Source organism: Anopheles bellator, chromosome 2, assembly GCF_943735745.2.
Source record: "Anopheles bellator chromosome 2, idAnoBellAS_SP24_06.2, whole genome shotgun sequence".
Lineage (NCBI taxonomy): Eukaryota > Metazoa > Arthropoda > Insecta > Diptera > Culicidae > Anopheles > Anopheles bellator.
In genome coordinates, this window is record NC_071286.1 from 76,361,905 (window position 1) to 76,382,866 (window position 20,962).

Here is a 20,962-nt window from a genome sequence, read left to right on the forward strand (position 1 = left end):
AGCACGGCCGTGCGCCCGTGAGATATGAGCAGGGCATGACAAACGAGGCGCGTGTGAGTGAGATGAGATTGATGATAGGATTAGAGGAGCGTGAGAGAGCGAGCGCAAAACCGACTAAATGATTTGATTCCGTCTGGCTGTGCATTCGTGCGTTAACACGTCCCAATGTCCCTATGCTAATAGACGGTAAAACAGAATTCCCCAAGAAACGAGTGTGCCTTGCACAAGTGCGCAGAAATGCAGTGGAAAACCGGTGTGTTGCAAACCGTTGTGTCGTCGGGGGGGCAGTGCCAAAAACCGTTTCGGCCGCTGGCGAAGTAAAACGAAGAATAAATCATTCGAACGTGCGAAAAGCAGCATATCTTGTTTTTCTTACAAGTGTGCGTGCACCAGGTTTCCGCGTGATAGACTAAAAGTTGCAGCCTACTGGGAGTATGTCTGGAGCATTTTTCCACCGTCATCTAGAAGGCACAATCCTCTATACGTTGAATGTCGTGAAAATATGTTTGAAACAGGCAGTGATCAGTGATGGTGGGGTTGCTGTTCGTTTTCGTGCGTTATTTCGTCCGATCACGGTCATCTACGCAGTTTGCTAATTGATGGAGTTTGTGTGTCAGTGAGAATTGTAGCTTTGTCACGAGTCGGTGGAGCAATAAGTTTTCGTCAAGTCTGTGTTGTAGCTTATGATAATTTTGTATTTTTCTGTTCTTTTCATACCTTCCCGCTATCTTGCCTCGGATTTGGTTCGGGTGTTCGGTATCGGGATCTATCAGGGTCCAGGAGAACAAACGGCAGAGAAAATGTTTATCATTGCCCAATCAATAACAACAACAGTGGCCTTTAATGGCGCTTAGCTGCTGCGGTGGTGTCAAGCAACAGACGACGAAGGCGACAGAGCTAATAGCATTACCAACACCAGCACAAGCCGTGTGGAGCGGTGCAATGGTGCACCGTGATCCCAATCATCGCCACCAGCTGCATTGTACACCGGTGACTGACGAAGAAGCCGTTGTTGCTGCTGGTGCCGTGTTGTTGCTGTTTCGTTGCCGGTGATCATTATGACCGTTCGTTGGGCCGTGCTGTCGATGGTGGTGTTTTGATTTTTATTTTCAACGCCCGCACAAAACAAACAACTCGACGCAACGACAAAAACCCTAATTCCGTGTGCGAACCAAGGGCGCCAAGGCAGTAAAAAGTGCAATCCGCGTTTAGACCCGTGCATTCGCGGTAGTGATCTGGATTGTTTCGTAAAAACCAACTAAAAATGCCCCTCGCAAAGAGTGTTTGCTAGTTGCGGGTGGTGAGTGTTGTGAGCTATTTAGTGGCAATCGTTACGTTGCAGCGTGTGCGATCGTGATGTGGCTAAGCGCTGAACGAATGGAAGCATTCTCCTAGCACGCGAATGTCGCTGCCGCGGCTATGGTGGTGATTTTTCCTTAAAGTGGCATTCCTGTTGAGCAGCTTAACCGATAGCTTCGGTTAGATAGGTCTAAAACAGAAGAATCCCACCAAGGAAAGCTACTGTGTGTTGGTCCTTCACTGTTGGTGTGTTGCGTGCAAAAAACCCCTTTTAATAGTGCACCACCAATTACAATAACAGTACAACAACGGTGTCCCTTCGCAATTGTGCCCGGAGTTTCGTGTGTTGCATTTTTGCTTGGACCATCATGTTGCCGAAGTAGGCGCGCCTGCGGAGAATAGTGCATGGTTTCAGGCTCGAGCGAAGCAAGCTGCTGCGTAGAAACGGTTCTTCCCGACAACGAACGAAAAGCCCCTATGTTTTTCGAGGGTCTTTAGAGCTAGGAAACAACAAACAAAACTCAACCAACAACAGAAGTTATATGCATCAGACGTTTGGACGGACGCACTGGACGACCGGTGCCGAAGGCTAAAGTATGTTCTCTGGCAGTTCACACGTATCGATCACCGACGCAGCAGACTATGATTTCGAAAATGCGGAGAATGCAGCCAAATGGAAGGGCCTTTTCACCACGTCACTGCGAAAGGTAAGTGCTGAACCGTGGGATTAAAAAAAACGACCCCAGTCCCTGATGCACCTGGAATCTAATTTCTGGCTCTGGTAGTGTTTCTGAACAGTATCTCGAAGGCTATTTTGCTGTCCTGATTCCATCGTTAATCTGCGTTGTTGCAAAAGTTGCATTTTACATCATCCCCCTAAACGACGACTGGGTTGCGATTTCTGGCTGTCTCATCGTCTGTTATCGCTTTCATCGTGAATTCTGCGAAGCTGGCGATTTATCATCACAATGCACGATAAAAATAACCGCAAAAACATTCCAAATGTGAATACATGCCGGCTCCGTGGGTTTTTCTGTGGAATCCTCTGACGAAACCACAAATAAATGTCTGATGACTCATTGACCGATTGCACAAGTCGGTCCGTTAGGGTGTGGTGCAAAAATAACGGTTTGACGGTAGCTCCAACCCGCCAAGGAATTGCATTCTCTACATTCGCTCGGTATGATTGGGAATCACCACCCATTACTTACCCGCGTAAAGCGCAACCGCTTATCGCGAGCGTTTATTGTTCCGCGTACGCGCGAGGTGGCATGTTTGTTTACTTCCACAGTGGATAGCGTCACCGCACGCGTTCCGTCGTGTCCACGTCGATCGATCGGTAACGTATGGCGGGGATTTTTTTCTTCTCACTGTCTCTTCTTTGACTCGCGGCAGACGTACACTAATTGGTAATCACATGCGCAAGATAACGGCGCTGCTGCACTGCGTTTCTGTTTTATTTTTCCTAACTTATATTAGTAAAAAAGCGAAAATCTTGGAAAACCGGGATAGCTTTTGAAAACTGCCCAAAAACAGTCGTCGGTGTAAGAGTGCTTGGCAGCTGAGTTAATCATGGAACGCATTAAAAGTGGCGCTCTTTTGCATTTCCGCTTATCACAACAATCTAGCATAGATATTTTAATCACATTATCCTTTGTCTGTTTCGTAGGTGCTGGAGCAGGTGCATCCTTCTCTGCAGGCTCGGGAGGATGCGTTGCTGTACGTCGAGAGCCTCTGTCTGCGGTTGTTAGCGACGCTGTGTGCAAAGCCACCGCCGCACACGGTAATGGTAAGTACTCACTGGTTCTGCCTTGCTTTTGCTTTCGTTTGGACGAAGCCAACACCCCAAGCATATCGTAGTGCCAAAGTTAACGCAAAATGGTAACGAAAGCGTCTTTGTTAGTTCCTCTTGCGTATGAAGGAAAATAGAAACGTAACAAATACAATGATGCTGCTGCATGGGGCTTCATAATGCAACAGTGCATCGGCGTGAGTTGCATCTCAGAAAGGAAAGCTATACTCTGCCACTATATTTATCGACAACTCCCACTGAACAACTCGACTAAGAAAAGGAGCGCCCAAAATCTCTTGTTTACTTGCTTCGTTACCACTTTCATGCGACTCCTCTCGAATCATAATAATAGCCAAGATACTGTAATATGATTGTGTTTTCCCACAGGACGTAGAAGAACGCATCAGTCGTACCTTTCCGAACCCGATCGACCGGTGGGCCTTGTTTGAGGCTCGGGAAACTATAGACAAGTCAAAAAAGAAGAAACCGGTGCTACCAGTTGATCGTGTGCATACGTTGCTACAAAAGGTGCGAGCTTATTAAGATTGAAACACGCTTTACCATGGAATATCGGAGAATGATTCACCCACTAACGCGATCCGTTCTGTCTTACTTTCATTTCGTACGACCAACCGAAACCAACGATTGAATTCGCCGAAACAAAATCTTCGTGGCACGCACAGGAGGTGCTGCAGTACAAAATCGATAGCTCTGTGTCACTGTTTCTGGTGGCCGTCCTGGAGTACATATCCGCCGACATCCTGAAGCTGGTCGGGTACTATGTGAAGAACATACGCCATATAGAGATCACCCGCGAGGACGTTGAGGTTGCCATGTGTGCGGACAAGGTTTGCCCTTCTTTTTTCTGCTTCAATCTCACGGTTTTCCTTCATACGGTTCTGCTTCGTGTTGTGCTGTAGCTTTTACTTTACTATCTTTACGGTTCCGTTCACTCGGTCTTGCTACTATTCTGTTTCCTTCCATTCCCTTTGGGAAACTTTTTAACGATTGTTTTGTTTTGTTCTGAAACTATTCATTTCGACTTAATCGCAAGCCAATCGTGGCAAGTGATGTTACGTTATTTATTTTTAATAAATTTGTAGGTGCTTCGTGTTTATCTGTTATTTATGAAATCGGTTCTGGAATCAAACTCGGGCGTACGATGGGTTTAACGATTTCAAATACTTTTGTTTGTTAACTACAGCTGTCCTGCTGTGCGTACACTTCACTCAATAACGTTAAATTCGGCTTTCTGATGCATTGTTTCATTGAAAAATTCTATTATTTTCTTAGTTTCGGTACTCTTTCGTATTTTTTTAAATTTTTCTCTGTAAGAATTAAATTTTGCGTTTGGGTAGAATAATTTAAGAACAAAATGGTGGAAATGTTCCCATTTCCAGTTTTTACACCGTTAATTATTTTCACGATCGAACGCATTGATTAGTTTTATAATTTTGATTCTAAGAATAATTGAAAATGACAGTAAATTGCATATGAAACTGAACATGACGAATCGCAATCAAATTTTCATCAAATGTTTATGATTCTGGACCGTACACGGACACACATCGGCAAACTTTGTTTCACAAACGTACGTTCAACCGCCATTTGTACAAATCGTTTTCGACTGCCTTTTAAACTGGGCGTAAAAGAGACTAGTTTTGCATAAGCTAATATAATCACCGATTCCCGAAAGACCGATCCGCTGCTGCTGCCTATTGTGTTTGTGCACGATCGACATATAGTACATCTAGAATCGATTGTTACTAGAATAGTGAACACTCTAGTGCACGGCGGATAACCTCGTGTGAAAGGTTATGAGCTTACTTGGTTTTCCCTTGCTAAAAGCTTAAAACGATCTCAAAGCTTGAACGAGGGCTTGTTTTTGTCCGAAACTGTATCATCATTTTGTCATGCAATTCACAACCGAATCCAGGTTTTTCTACACATTTATGTAAATGCTTACTAAACTCCTTTACACATTAATATTGCTTTTTGTGTTTTATTTCATTTGAAAGTGTTTTCATTTTCACTGAAATGCATGGCTACGGTGGTTTCTCCTCCTCTTTACGTTATGGACAGGTTTTTCGTTGAATAAAATCAATAGCATCTTAATGCTAGTCTTCATAGTTTCAGTGAAGCGTTCGGTTAGTATAATTAATGCAATTGTGTTTAATATAAGTTTTGCTTTAACAACGTTCTGTTCGTTATTCCTTGTTTCGCAGTTTTATTGGTTGTAGAGTACGTATGAACACAACTGGAAATATTACGTAAAAATGTCTTATTACTTAATTATAATTTGATCAGCTTAGCTGACTCTCTATCTAGAACTTAACCCCTTCTGAATCTCTATCGTGCAGCGCAAATCTACTATTCAATCACTCTCTCAATTACTATATGTCGCAAATTCTTATTTTATGTTTTTTTCATGCTGTCCCAACAAACAAAACCTTTGCCAAAAATACAATCAAATCTACACACACAAAAACCGAATATCAAAAACCCAAACCCAATACCAAAACATAACAAACAAATCTGCAATAAAAAAGGTGGTACGTAGATTGACTAATTTTTACTAACTTATCATGAAATTTCAATCCCTCTTTCCTAACCCTGTCTCCGTACAACATTGCCAAAAGCGATATCGATTAAAATCATAAGTTTCTACACGGTTCAAGTTAACAATCTCGGTTACTTCATTCGAGTGACCGTACCCCCGGAGAGGTCTTCAGGAACCATATCAGAAAGAAAGCCTCGGTGCTTCTCGTTTTACAAAGTCATGCACACTGCTTACTTTTTGATAGTTTTCTTCGGACCTCACCAAACATTCCTCCGTTCACGCAACCATCACTCATACTCTTTCGCTTGATTTGGCCCCTCGGTACATTGAAGTAGTGTCAATCGTGTCTTGGAACTCAAATATCTCCCGTTTTGTTGTAGTAGAGTCGATCTATCGTTGGTTTTTTTCGTTTCATTTCTCTTCGTACTACTTAAATGTGTTTTTAATATAGTTTTTCTTCAAACTAAGTTGCGTGTTTGCGGAAATTTGTTTATTTCGTTTAATACATGTCGAAATACATTTATCCACATTGCGAATACAGCAAACGGCGTACGCGACTCGGCAGCAATGATCGTAGAGTGTTTTAACTAAGGTGTACATGTTTTCGTTTATCGCACAGTGATCCCTCAGTTGGTGATCACACGATCCTATTCGCTTCTGAAAAATGTACTGTGTAGCAAACTGTGTTGGCATATTTTTTCGATTATGCTGTAAAAGTTTGTGTTCTATGTTTCCGGTCAGCATCCTTATCGTTATTTACTTGTCTACGCTCAACCGATCTTGGGCGGTTCACGACAGACGCTCGAATGTGTTTATGGTGGCATAAGTTGTTCAATTTCGATTTGTTTTTAATCCCTTCGTTGATACTTTCTTGTTTTGTTTGCTAAGCACGGTCAAATTAATCTGGGTTTACTGTATTTATGCACTATCAAAATAGTTTTGTATTGATTTGTTATATTTGTTTATTGATTTTATTTGCAATTGAATTTTTGCATATTTCTCCATTGATTGATTTCTTTTGACGGTAGATTACAACATTATCGTTGAATGTTGAATGTTATGTTTTTTACATACGTGTTTGTCAGTTACAATTTTTAATTAAATGAATTTATATTACACTCGACTCGCCGTTCTCAGCTAGGTGCCATCCCTGTCTGAAAACCCCGATTTTAATCTCGAAGGAACCTATTTGAGAACTAGTACATTGAATGAACGTATTTTGTTTGTTGTTGTTTTGGCTTTTTCGATTGATTTTCCTCAAATATAGAGTTGGTTTAACGAAATCTTGTCGAAATCGAGTAACAAATTTTGTTTTAAAACTGAGGCATGTTACACTTTGACTTTTGTGATGTTGTTGTATTGTTGTGAATCACTCTGTCGCCTTTGATGCCAACGTTTTGTTTGAATTTGCCACTCATGCAATACCATTATCATTCAATGCTTCCCAATCTTCAAACGTACAAAAACATCCACTCGATGTGTTGTAGCGGCTGCGAAAATAGAGAAGCGCGTTCAGTAACAATAATCGTAACCGTGTTTGACTTTCCCAGGTACTGATGGATATGTTCTATCAGGGTCAAAGTTCCCACTCGATGGCACCAAGTCCGCTGCCACCAACCCCACGTGCCAGTCTCAGCTACGAGGAAGTCGTGAAAGAGCTGATCCACGACGAGAAACAGTATCAACGTGATCTGCACATGATCATCCGAGTATTCCGGGAGGAGCTAGTTAAGATAGTTAAGGACCCGAAAGTAAGGATGAATGATTTTTATTCCTTTGTCATAATCCACCAGAATTAACCTGCTAACAAACTTCTACCGTTCCCGCAGGAGTTGGATTTAATATTTTCCAATATAATAGACATTTACGAAGTATCGGTGACGTTGCTGGGATCGCTAGAAGATGTGATAGAAATGTCCCAGGAGCAGACACCGCCCTGTATTGGTAGTTGTTTTGAAGGTAATCTATGAACAAATTTATTTGGCATTGCGAGAGTTCCTAACAAATGTCTTTGCTTTCTTTCAATTTCTTTTCACCTTCACAGAATTGGCGGAAGCGGCAGAGTTCGATGTGTATGCTAAGTACGCCAAGGACATTACCTCAGTGACGGCCAAGGAAGCGTTGAGCAGTTTACTAGCACGACCGGAGGTAGTAGTCGCTCGTTCCGATCACCATTTTTCCTTCTGCTGTCAAGGAAATTCAAGGGAATCAAGGTGGTGATTCGAATGCCCGGATTTAACATTTTTTTGTATCCTTTTTAGGCCAGCTCACTGATGTCGGCCGGTCACGGTTTCAAGGAGGCGGTCAAATTTTACCTACCAAAACTACTGTTAGGCCCGATTGGGCATGCCCAGCTCTACTTGGACTATATTAAGGTTTTACTACAGCTGAGTCCCTCACAGGAAGACAAGGAAAGCTTCGAGCAAGTGCAAGGACTGCTGAAACCCCTGCAGTGTGAACTGCAGGGCATATCTTCGTTGCTGCCGAAGTGAGTCGCTTAGATCTCGGTGTGTTAATCAGTCGTAACGTTGATTTGGTCTTCATTTTTGTAGAGAATACTTTACAAGAGTCAACAGTCGGGCCCGGCGCCAGTCTGCAATCGAGAAAACGCGTGATCTACAGAACACGGTCGAACACTGGGACAGGGACGTGGGTCAGTGTTGCAACGAGTTCATCCGAGAGGATACGCTAGCGAAGCTGAGCTCGGGTAAGCGCCAGACAGAACGCAAAGTGTTCCTGTTCGATGGATTACTGGTGTTGTGCAAAGCTCGGCGTCAGATCGTGCCCGGCAATAACTACGACTACCGGCAGAAGGAGCGGTTCTTTATGCGTAAGGTCGAAATTATCGACCGTCCGGATACGGATGAGCTGAAGCACGCATTCGAAATATCACCTCGCGAGCAGCAGAGCGTTGTACTGATCACGAAGAATGCCCAGCACAAGAACGACTGGATGGCGGATCTGATTATGCTTAACACGAAATCGATGCTGGAGCGCATCCTGGACAGCATTCTGCTCGATATCGAGAAAAAGCACCCGCTGCGGCTGCCGAGTCCGTCGATTTATGCCTTCGCCGTTCCCGATAGCCCATCTAACATCGTGCTGGAGGAGCGTGAAGGGACGGGCGTGCCCCTCATCAAGGGGGCCACGCTGTGCAAGTTGATTGAACGGTTGACGTACCACATCTACGCGGACCCGATGTTCGTGCGTACTTTCCTCACGACCTACCGGTCGTTCTGTTCCCCGCAAGATCTACTACAGCTACTGGTTGAACGGTTCGATATTCCGGACCCGGGAGTGGTGTACGATGCGGCCAACGAGAAAGACAGTGGCTTAGGTGGCGGGGCTGGATGCGGCATTTTGGGGCTCGGTAGTGAGACGGACAAATTTTCACACCACAAAAACTCGCAACGGGAGGACTGGAAGCGGTACAAGAAGGAGTACGTGCAGCCGGTTCAGTTTCGTGTGCTGAACGTGCTGCGTCACTGGGTAGATCATCACTTTTACGACTTTGAGCGTGATGCCGAGTTGCTCGAGTGTCTCGATCGGTTCCTTGAAACGGTACGGGGAAAATCGATGCGAAAGTGGGTTGATTCGGTGACGAAAATCGTCCAACGCAAGGTAAAGCGCTACCGTCGTTGTTAACGCTTTGATATGCTGAATGCCAATGTTTGTTTCGTTTGTGACTACGCGCGTTTACAGAAAGAAAGTGAGGACAATCACCGGCAAATAACGTTCGCTTTTGGCCACAGCCCTCCGGCGATCGAGTATCATTTACCTCTGAACAACGAGGTGGAGTTCAATTTGCTGATGTTGCATCCGCTAGAACTGGCCCGCCAACTGACCCTGTTGGAGTTTGAGATGTACAAAAATGTGAGTCCGAAAATCGTACAAGCCTTAGTTTTAGACCTTTTTGTAGCACTCAAATGACAACTCTCCCTTTTCGCCCAGGTCAAACCATCCGAATTGGTCGGTTCCGTGTGGACGGGAAAAGACAAGGAAACTACTAGTCCTAATTTATTAAAAATAATGCATCACACTACGAACGTAAGTGGATGGAGAGAGTAGCGACACCGGGCGTTGTTATTGATCGTTTTTACCTCTCTGTTGATCGACAGTTCACTCGCTGGATCGAGAAATCGATCATCGAAGCGGAAAATTTTGAGGAGCGTGTGGCGATGGCGAGCCGCGCCATCGAGGTGATGATGGTGCTGCAGGATTTGAACAACTTCAACGGCGTGCTGTCGATCGTGTCCGCGTTCCAGGGTGCGGCCGTTCACCGGTTGAAGCTGACGCTCGAGGATCTGCCCAAGCGTCACCAGCAGGTGCTGGCCGAGTGTCGCGAGCTGAACAATTCGCACTTCAAGAAGTACCAGGAAAAGCTGCGCTCAATCAATCCACCCTGTGTGCCATTTTTCGGAATGTACCTCACCAACATTCTACACATCGAGGAAGGCAACCCGGACTTCCTGCCGAACACGGAGCTGATTAACTTCTCCAAGAGAAGGCGCGTGGCGGAGATTACCGGCGAAATACAGCAATATCAGAATCAACCTTACTGTTTAAAAGTAGACAATAGCATAAGGGTGAGTTGTCGTTCACTGGACAGTGCGGTATGAAGCTGCGCGAAGGATACTCAACCGTGAATTTCCGCCTTCTTTCTGCAGCATTTCCTAGAAAATTTAGATCCTTTTAAAGGAATGAGTGTGACGGAGATTCAGAACTATCTCTATGAAGAGAGCAAGCGTATTGAGCCCAAGAACTGTCGTCAGCCGTTGAAATTCGTAAGTGTAGTGGCTCGATGTGATAGGCTCGGTCGGTAGATCGTTAATTTCTGTTCTTCCACAAACTTTCTAATGTCTCTCTCAGCCTCGTAAATGGCCGGACATTCCGCTGAAATCACCCGGTATCAAACCATCATCGCGACGCAATAATAGCTCCGCCAACTCGTCGATGACGCTGCCGGGTACCTTGCTGTACAGCAAGACGTCGCTGGTGACCTACAGTGATACGGGCGAACAGTCGCCTCCAGCTTCATCGTCGTCTTCCGTGCATGACTACTCCATCTTCGCGCCGGTTAACATCCACTCGTCGTCTTCCGGCACGTCCTCGCTTTCGTCATTGTATTACCAGCAGCAGCAGCAGCAGCATTTGCAAAACCAACAGCCATTGCAACACTCCCAACAGTCGTTTCTCCACACACAGTTCCAGCAGAATCCGCAAGGGCAGCATCATCACGGGTTCCACCATGGCTATCAGGCTACTGCCGGTTCTTCCTCGCAATACACACATCACAACTCCCATCACCAGCAGCAGCAACACCACCACCAGCACCATCATCATCATCACCATCATCACGCCTTCTCGCAGTCGATAGCGAACCTGTCGACGGCGGGTGGTGACAGTCAGATGGCACCGGAGATTCCGCGTCGCTCGGACAGCATCATACTGACCAACACAAACCATCTCGCCGCGGGTGGCAGTTTGTCGGAGAGCAGTGGCAGCTACAACAATGCTGGCAAGCTGCTACCGAGCCCCCGCTATCCTTCCGCCTCGATGACGGCCCTGTCATCGTCCTCGTTCTCATCGGCTGCCTCTAGTGCGGGAACGGCCGTTGGCGCTTCTTCCTACTCGATTGGTGGCAGTCTCTACAGTGGTTCCAGCAGTGAAGGTAAATTTCGGCACTAGCACCACCAGAGTAGCATTCTTGAGCGTAACCTTTGGCTTATTCTAGCATCCGGCTACGGAACAGCCAGTTCGGTAACGTCCTCCTCGGCGGCCAGTATTGTATCGATGTCTCACAACGATGCCCTGGGCGGGGTACTTGGCGTTAGCCACCAGACATCGCAGGTAGTAGCCGCTGGAGCTGTTAGTCTCTCATCGGACATTCCACCGACCATTAGTCCGCGAACCGACAAACCGCAACCACCGCCACTACCGGGTGTCGCCGGTGGTGGATCCGGTTCCGCTGTAGTTGGCAATAATCCTAACAGTGCTAGTAGCAACAGCAGCACTGCTAGCAGCAACAGTACTAGTACGATTATGGCGAACATTAGCACGGTGACCACTAGCTTGGCCAGCAGCGTTGAGAGAGTTACTAGTTGTAACTTTAGACATACATCCAATTCTATCCAATTCCAATTCAGTACATCCAATTCTATCAAGTGAGTGTCCACCATAGCGTTTCTTTTTATTGTTCTACTAAATGGCTTATCTTTCGCTTACAGAATTCAAAACTGTGATTTCCCTGGTGCCGCCACGTCGTCGGCCATCGGTGGCAGTGCAGCTACTGGTGGTGGTGCCGGTGCCGGTGGTGCCCTACAATCGACCACTGGCGGTCGTCCTGCGTCCTGCGAGCATTCACCCGTCTTTCCCTCCAGCCCGAAAGTCCATCTGCCATTCCAGCAGCAGTCCGTAACGACACCCCCTGGTCATCACAACCACTATCACCAGCATCACCACATAGCGCACCATCAACATCAACATCCCGAGGTGTCCAGTGCAGCTGGTGACACGCATGGACAGGGGTGTCCGCCTCAGTACAACAATGGTGGCGCCGTCGGTGCTGCTTCGCCTTCCGCCACCAGCAGCTTACCCTGTCAGCTCTGCTCCACGACACCTACCGATGGTGGACCATTGCCGGCCGCCGGTAACGATTTCGGCCCCATACCGATCTCACCGCACGTCAACGTACCAAATACACACAACGTCTTACCGCCCCTGCCGCCTCCACTACCTCCTAGGGTTAAACGAAAAGAATCTTCCAATGATGCAGCCCAATCGTCTCAAATACGGCAGGCGCCGGATGCACCGACGGTGAGTTTCTCGCGCTCCGTCGCCTTCTGCCTGCGTTTCTATCTTGTATCGTAATGTATCTTCTGACCATGCGTATGTAGCTACCACCGAGGGACGTGAGCCCACCACCGTTACCACCAAGAACGCACACACAGTCGCACTACCATTTCGGGGTCAGTAGTCACAGTATGACAACGCTGTTTCACAGTATCGGTCAAGTTGCCGGACAGTGTGCGCCGACCGGCACGATGGACCCTGCGAGTTGGAATCATTCCTCATTATATGCGGTAAGCGGGAGCATCTAGGTTCCAGCCAGATTGGAACTACATTCATTGTTTTCTGCATCCGCCCACGCAGAAGGATGAATCACCGTCCTCGTCCTCTTCCTCGTCGACGCTGACCCGGGACAACTTGAATCAACACAATCAGCAAAGCAACGAACAGCGATTGCTAATGCTGCCGCACACCAGCACGATCATGATGCGGCGCAACTCGGCCATGGATCGGGCGGCCAAAGAGAACATTCCCAGTATAGCCGGCTCTTCGTCACTGTCCGGTTTGGCGACGATTGCCAGCAGCGGAACCGGTGGTCCCAGTGTGGGGCCGCCACCACCGCCCCCTCTGGCGGTATCCTCCAGCGGTGCAATCGGAGCTAGTGCTGGAAGTGTGCAGCCGGCGGGTGCCGTTGGAAGCAGCCCATCGGCAGTCAAAAATAAATCGGTCCAAAACTCCCCCAACGCCGGTCAACAACATGCACAAGGCAACGTTCTCTGTCGAAGGGCCAGGTAAGCACTGCCGCGCGTATGGAGCAGTATCTACAGAACGGGTTATGACTGCCTGGGGTTTCCTTTGGGTTTTCAGCACCAACATTTCGCCACGGTTTTCACCCGGTGAAACTACACCGAAACTACCGCCAAAGCCGAAGCAATCCAGTCTAAGTTCAGGTTAGAAACTCACGCAACCCAGCTACTGCGGTTTCGAACGTGCGTTGTCGAATACTGACCTTTTTTCTGCGACGCTTTCAGACCGCACGATGTTCCCGTACCCCAGCACCAACTGACCCAACGGCGGTGGCTCCGGTTTTGGGCGCTACTTTCTGCGTTAGCACGTTGCACCCGCCGGTGCAAGGACGAAATGCGCACGGAATTAGTACGAGTCGAAGCGGGCACCATTGATGCGTTATATACTTAGCTTTCATTGATGTGGCATCGGATATCAATTCACTGTAACCCGTTTCCTGGGTTTACCTAGAAGGGGTTGTTACGCTCCGTGTTTTCTCATCCAACACACAAGACAGCTGGTCGAAGAAGGTGTGCCATAAACGACAGAGGATCTACTGTTGCCAGGAAAGTCAACCCCTAGCATTCAACTCGGCCGGCCGTGGCTTACATTTTCTAGCGAACTTTGTTTACCGATCATGTTTTATCTTTGGACTCTTGTTAGCCCGTAGGTAACCGATCATAATGCTTTTGGGGGTTTTTAATCTGTTTTTGAGTCTGTTGGTAGCAATGTAGGAAGTAAAAAGAAGAAAAAAAAAGATTTGCTTCATTCCACCCTCAAACAGGGAAGGGTACCCGGCGTTCGAAACGAACGCCGCCGATCAGAGCTATGTTTGCAAGTCTTCCAAAGATACCGGAAGAACACTTAATAATCGCATTCGAAGGTCCTGCCCGTGGAATTGGTAATTTTGTGTAGATCTCGGCGACACTGCTCGCGTCTTTTTTGGGTTCGAACGATAGAAGCCCTCTCTCTGCGGCTGTTTTCTGTGGAAATAATGAGAAACATTTTAAACAATTATGTGTTAACCAAAGGAAAACAAACACACATATAAACTATAAACAAAAGAAAACAATATAAGTAATTTTGCTGTTGTGTAATGTAGATGTTTTGTACGGAAACAACCAGTTTGCAAAGGGGAAACGGAAGAAATACTGAAGCAAAAACTTGTCGCTGAAGTCCAATAAAGTCTGTGTTGGTAACAAAGATAAAACTAGGACAACAGTCAGTCGAAGGGCAATGCATCTACAAACACGAAACGTACAGAAAATGTAACGATAAAAGTCGCAACTAGTAAATGTTACCTAGTGTAAGTAGCCAGCCAGCCATGTGGTCAGGTGAATTGCGATTGGCCTGCGGGCTAAACCGACAACAGCGACAGAGTATGGACTAAACCACAAGCAGCAGCATCCACAAACGACACACAAAAAGTGCATCCGTGAACTCACAATATACACATCTTCTGTTGGCGGCAATCTGAGACGGAGAGAAAACAATGCGAAACACGAAACAATTCGATGTGCGCGACTGTACTTGTGAGAGACGATAAAAGAGTATGGTACTATAGTTACTATTACTATTACTACTATTACTACTATTACTACTACTATCGCCACTACTTCTTTCTTTATAACGAGCACGCCTCTCGCCATTCCTGAAAGCAGCTTAGCCGTCCCCAACAACGTGTGTGCCACAATGCTCGCAAAGGGAACGGTTCAAGAACCGAGGCCGAGGCTGGTTCAGAAAGTAGAACTCAAATTGTTCAATAAAAGTCGGAAGAAATCGTGGTCGGTAGATAGGAGGCAGAACCAAAGGAGAAAGTAGTAAGTGGCAGTGGCATGACGAACCACCTTTCTTTTCGTTCCGTTTCGACCCCGTGCCGGATCACCAGAGTGGTATGCGCACAGTGTTGCGTGTGCAGATGTACATACATATTTATGGGTCAAATAGCAAAAGTATTTGCATATACCACAAATACCTACCAAGCTGAATCCTGCAGAGCCGTGAGGTGCACGAAAAGGGTCACCAACGGGCACTGGGAGCGTCACGGTTCGGCCATTCGATGGGATGGCTTTCGGACGCAAACTTGCTAAAGTGATTCAGTGGGAAGGAAAGTACTTGAGTAATGATAAAACATACAAGGCCCACAAAACACCCCTTTCAAGAATGGAAACATAAGCGTAAAAGATACACAGTAACAAACCGAGTAGTAGTAGTAGCAACATGCAGGTATTACACGATTTAAAGATAACAAAAAGCTGAAAAAAATGAATAATTGTGGTATCGTGAATGTGTTGTGTAAATAAAACTGTTATACAAAACAGCAGTGTAAAAGAAATCAGAAACGAACGAAACTATACAAAGCGGAACTAAAGCAGGGGTCTGGAAGCTCTCGATCACGTTCTGGCAGACGAAAAAGCGAAAAATGTATCGAGGCATAGAATGGTGCTTGTTGTGAAAAACGAATGTAATTCAAAGTGAGACGAAGACGGGCAGTACCGAAGCGTGCGGTTTAGGCGTGTTGTTGGGGTGTTTTTTGTTGCTCCTAATGTAATTGTTGATGGCCGTGATTCCGGTCCGGAGCATAGTTAGGGTGCGGGTCGAGCAAGATGGCGTGTTGTTGGCTCCATACACAGAGTGCGTGCAAAGAGATGAGTATTTGTAACATTTCTTAACACGGACCCGGTGCCGTATGAGTAAGGTTGTAGGACAATTTTACACTAAAGATGCACCTAACAGAGACAGACTGTGGGCGTGTCGAGACAGGTGACGAGTAAAGCTAATGGACCCGGAATGCGGAAGGATTCGCTGGGTGCTCGCAGCAGCAGCAACAGCAGCAGGGTTAATGGGGTAACCGAACTGCCCACACGTGCGTGTGTTTGTGTGTGATAAATGGTTTAGTAAAGTTGTTGAGCCGTGTTGAGAACTATCTACAAATGTAAAAAGTGCTTATCGAGAGCCGAAGGACAACCCGAAATGCGTACGAAGAGCAGGATAGAGGAAGGAATCACAGGATTACTAGTGCAAAACGAATAAACAACGGCTACAAGAACGGTTCTAACGAAAGGGCCGCGGTGTGTTTTGTCGAACGACCAGGAACGGTTCCGTGTAACAGATAAGCTGATATGGCGTGTGTAGTGAGCCTATCCTATCTGCGAATGAACGAATGAAAGAGGCGCCCGAATAGAAATGGCAAAGTTAGAGAAGTGGAGCGGAAGAAAACAAATGTTGTACTATATACAAGATTTTATGTAAAACACAAACACAAACCGATAACACGAATATGTAAGAAGCGTTAGCTGACGCACGAAAGTTGCAGAAAGTTAAAAAAAAGGTTTATGGAGCAAGTAGAAAGGCAAAAGTGTTGAAACAAACCCCGTTGAGATTAGGACAAGTGAAACAAATGTTTGCTAAGATAAGTTTATACCGGTTGATAAGAGAAAATGGAAGTAAAGGATACGAAAACCAAGCTGTGAACGTGAACAAGAAGGGACAAGCATACATGTTTGAAATAATGTATAAAAAACAAATCCATGATGTATAAGCATTGGTTTTTTCTGTTCCTTCTGAATTTCAAAAAGAAGTTTACCGAGGGCTGGACCGAAACGAAGCGATCGTCACCAACGTTCATGCAGCGGTAAGTTGTTTCCCCAAACAAACGACACATTCCACGTTCTGCTTGGCGCTGTTTCAACTGCGCCCTTCATTTTCTTTATTTCCAACACATAGCGGGCGCACGCATTGTTTTGTTATTGTGTCGTACTTTCCTCATTGTTCTGTTCCTGTGTGTCTGGCGCCCCCTGCGCTTACCGGACTTACCGTACACGCGTCTCGCGACAAACTCTTTACATCGATAATTCTGAGACCGCTAACGAGAAATGTACTGACTAAAGAACTGCATGTCTGGAATCGTTGTAGCTGTGGGTTTGGGGCGTCTTTTCAGTTTCTTCTGAGCTGACCTAACATCTCAATCGCTTAATCACTCGGGCTCTATGCGGCTGCCGCTTTTTCTGCTTTTGCCGCCCCTAATATTATTATACATCGAAAAGTGTCGAGTTATCTACCATTTAATCATTTGCTTTCTTTCGCCTCCATCAATTACATCGGGGATCTTGTTATAGCTGCTGCTAGATAATTGTTTTGCTCACATTATGCGTCGCTCTACAAAGGTACATGCTCCCCTGTGCCGTTAAACACTACGATGATGAAAGTACGGAAAAACGGACCAAATTGTGTTAATCGTATGTGGGTGGACAAAGCTGCAGTTTTTTAAACGGTTTGCAATACACCAAGTAGCGCTTTCCCTCTGCTGGTTTGTGGCACGCTCTTCAATGCAAGCGCGGTTTATTGCGGTTTCCTCCCTAGCGAATGTTTCCATTTTTGGGCAAAAGGACGCTCTACTCTATTCACATTGAGGACGCGATCGTTGCTGTTTTGCTTGCTGTGTGGTGTTATACTTTGAGAGAGAGAGAGAGATAATGAGATAATGAATTTAAAGGATAAGGTACTAACGAAAAATGAGCCTCCTTTACGATCGGATCCATCATCGTTCATCATCAATCGTCGGTAAAATTCGTTTCAAATGTAGTCAGTGCAACTCTAAATGAGAATAATCGTAATAAAAAATCATTTACATACTTGTCTACACGGGTAACGGTACTCTTGCACAGTTACCACCAGTGTAAACACTTCCAATATTTATCATTTTTGGGAACCAATAAGATTGAAAGAGCCCAAATAAGAGACCATAGGTGATACATGTCTAAATCAAATAAAAGTATTAATATCTAAGAAACGTGATTCACTTAGTCTAATAGTTATGTTGAAGAAATATTGTACATTGTAGGAAACGGCCAAGTGCAGCGAGTAGATGCAAATTCAAACGATAATCACGCTTCATTGTCCTTTTCGTGTCGAATTGGAAGCTCATGCTCTCTCTCTCTCTTTCGCTATTGTTCGCTATCCATGTGTGTTTTAGCTTGTGTCGATCATTTCGCGGTGTATCGGTTGGGCAGGTTGTATGTGTCAGAGATCGGCCAACACGTGTGGCAAGAACAAGGGGAGAGAAAGTGGAGCAGGGATCCTTGAATGGATTGCGAAGGCGCACATGTAGAACTGTTGTGTTGGGGCTGTGTTCGAACTAAGGACGGGCCAATTAGTTCGATATCATCATTTCGGCAAACGACTTTACATACGCTTCATGCAACTTCCGCACAAAGTCCGGATCGTGTTTGATCAGATAGCTGACCGCTTGGATGAGCTGGTTCTGGGTCAGGGGTTCCACCGGTCCACCCGCGGTACCAGCATTGTTGTTATTGTTACTATTTTTACTATTACCATTGGCGCTACTCGCCTTGGCGCTAGTGCTGTGCATAATGTTGTTGTTCTTGGAGTTGGCAGCCGTCTTCGACAGAATTTCGGCCACCGTCGCAACGCCTCCGGGTTGATGCTTAGGTGGTGTAGTGCCTGCACCACCATCCCGTTGCCTAGCGGCTCCCTTGCTACCGGCTGTTTGCTTTCCGGTGCTTTGGGCCGCCTTTTGCTGTCCACCACTGGATGGAGTTACCCCGGTGCTACCGGGTGGCACAGCACCCGCAGACGGCGTCGTCGGTTTAAACATGGTCGGAGGCATCAGGGCCGGTCGGACGACGGAGGTCGTCGGCGGTGTGCCTGTGACCGCCAAACTTCCCACCCCGATCGGATCCGACTTCTTCAGCAGCTCGTGCAGCGGCGTAGGCTGTGGCTGCTGCTGGTGGTTTTGGCGCGACTCCAGCTCACTGATCTCGATCAGCTTCGTCTTCGGCATCACCGCTGGGTGGTTGTTGGCCCGGATGGCCGACGAAAGGTTCGCGGCACTGAGGAACGTTGCCAATGGCGAGCTTCCGAGTTCGGGCATTGTGCCGGTGGACGGCGTTTGCGGCCCACTGGGACACGCCATTATTGGAATACCCATGCGCTTCAGCTCGGTCACATCGGGCGTTAGCTTTCCAGTGTTGGCCGTAGCCGGCGGCACGGGTTGGGGTGGTTCTTTTTGTGGCGTCGAAGCCCGATGCAGCTTCTCGATCTGCTCGAGTGTGTGGACCGGAGCAAGCGTCTTGAAGAGGGGCACCTCCGAAGCTGCCGGCTGTTTGGCGGCTGCAAAAAAGTTCACCACGCTCCGCGGCGCATTTTGGTTGGAAATCTGCTCCGGCGGCAGTAGGCTGTGCCCAGCGAGCACCATTCCGGGAAGCGTTGCTACGCCAGGCAGCTGCTCCACGCCTACTTTAACACCAGCCACATGGTTGCCCGCGGTGGTAGTAGCTGTGGCGTTGTTTTGATAATCTTCCTGCGCCTTTGTTAGCATGCTGAAAATGTCCACGTTGTTGGGTTCCGATGGCGGGGCATTCCCATTCATACCCGGCACGGTGCCGCCACCGGCTATCATACCGGGAGGTATGGTCCCACTACCACCAGGACCAATGCCAGCGCCATTCAGCAGGGCGCCCTTCTCACCAGAATCGGCACACTCCGTCACGAGCCGTTGGATTACTTGGCCGATGCGACCACATTCGGAATCGTTGTAAAACCAGAAGCCTCGGATGCGGGACCGCTCGTTACGGTACAGTAGAAACGGTGGTTTCGTTTGCAGCTCAATTTGGCCGCGAATCGGTTCCACCAGTGAGTTCGTGTTGAGCCGATTGTTGATGAAGATGCTGTGGTAGGGTTCGGCGAATCGGCTGTAAATGAACAGTGCCCCCTCGATGTCCGTCTTCTCCCACTCGCTGTCCGCATTGTTGAACACGTAGAAGGCGACGTGTGCCGACGAGTTGACAATGTCCTTGGCGTAAGGATCGACCCGTTTGATGGCGACGAGGTTCATACGAAGCTCCGTCTGATCTGCCATTATGTTTCCTCACGCACTACGTACGCACTGCAAAAAGGGCACACACAAGAAAACGCGTTATAGAAATTCGCACAAGACCAAACAAAGTGGTTCCAAGTGGCGTCCACTTGTTCACGGAACTCGCACCCGTTTCCCGACCCCACCGTACCTTTCTCTGGACGCCCGTTTGCCCCTTTGACGCGTTTGCTCCGTTTCGTTCGCAAAACCCGAACGGAACTGGCTTCCCTTTGCTTGTTGACCGCTGCCTTCGAAGAGCAGACAATCGTTGATGCAGTTTGGTGCAAGCGAAGCGTTGTGAGCTTTCTTTCGCCTGGATGCTGCACTTTTTCACAGATCGCTTTACCGTTTTCCTTTTTTCCAAGTTCCGCCTGACCGCTGTCGTGTCGTCCCTTGACGTGCAAGATGCCCTGGGACCGGAATGTCAGTCAATGTGCTTGGGATTCTCCACCGCTATCCTCTCGCTCGCTCACTCACTCGCCTGCTGCTCTATTTTCCCGCACTCACACAATCCGCTCGATACAACTCGGTGGTTGGACGGAAAACGCGTTTTTGCTGCAAACGTTGAAGCAATAGAAGGCGGCTTTTGAATTGGGTGCGAGAGCAGGAAAGAAACATCGCGCAGGCGAGAACGAGCGCGCGCTTGCTTTCAGTGACAGTTCAGTGCTAAGGGCTTTAAGGACTGCAATGTTTTGCATTCATCTGCCGGAGACAGTGAAGGCACTTAAAAATATTATACTGGATTGTCCTGTATTTTTAAGGATTGTTCCCATTGCTCAATGGGTTCTAAACCGGTAAAACGTTGGCGATTGTTTGAAAGGTTTACAAAGTGCTCGATTTGGCAGCACTGGACGTGACA

The 20,962-nt window shown here is 47.1% G+C and overlaps 2 protein-coding genes across 2 annotated transcripts; one reads left to right on the plus strand and one right to left on the minus strand.

Annotated features, from left to right (window-relative positions):
• The first annotated feature begins 1,895 nt into the window (after positions 1–1,895).
• LOC131211247 (protein son of sevenless) lies at positions 1,896–13,513 on the plus strand. Its single transcript, XM_058204649.1, has 20 exons — positions 1,896–2,006; positions 2,969–3,088; positions 3,479–3,619; positions 3,775–3,939; positions 7,202–7,402; positions 7,481–7,610; positions 7,696–7,802; positions 7,913–8,139; positions 8,204–9,272; positions 9,354–9,524; positions 9,603–9,698; positions 9,770–10,237; positions 10,319–10,435; positions 10,521–11,322; positions 11,386–11,815; positions 11,879–12,467; positions 12,548–12,733; positions 12,804–13,231; positions 13,308–13,390; positions 13,472–13,513. The coding sequence occupies exons 1-20, from the start codon at positions 1,896–1,898 to the stop codon at positions 13,504–13,506; spliced, it is 5,676 nt and encodes a 1,891-aa protein (XP_058060632.1). The 3' UTR covers positions 13,507–13,513.
• A 3,432-nt stretch (positions 13,514–16,945) lies between these two features.
• On the minus strand, positions 16,946–20,509 carry LOC131211248 (uncharacterized). Its single transcript, XM_058204650.1, has 2 exons — positions 20,255–20,509; positions 16,946–20,133 (listed from the first exon to the last, which is right to left on the minus strand). Exon 2 carries the CDS (start codon positions 20,104–20,106, stop codon positions 18,379–18,381), a length of 1,728 nt encoding a protein of 575 aa, XP_058060633.1. The 5' UTR covers positions 20,107–20,133; positions 20,255–20,509; the 3' UTR covers positions 16,946–18,378.
• Positions 20,510–20,962: the final 453 nt, after the last annotated feature.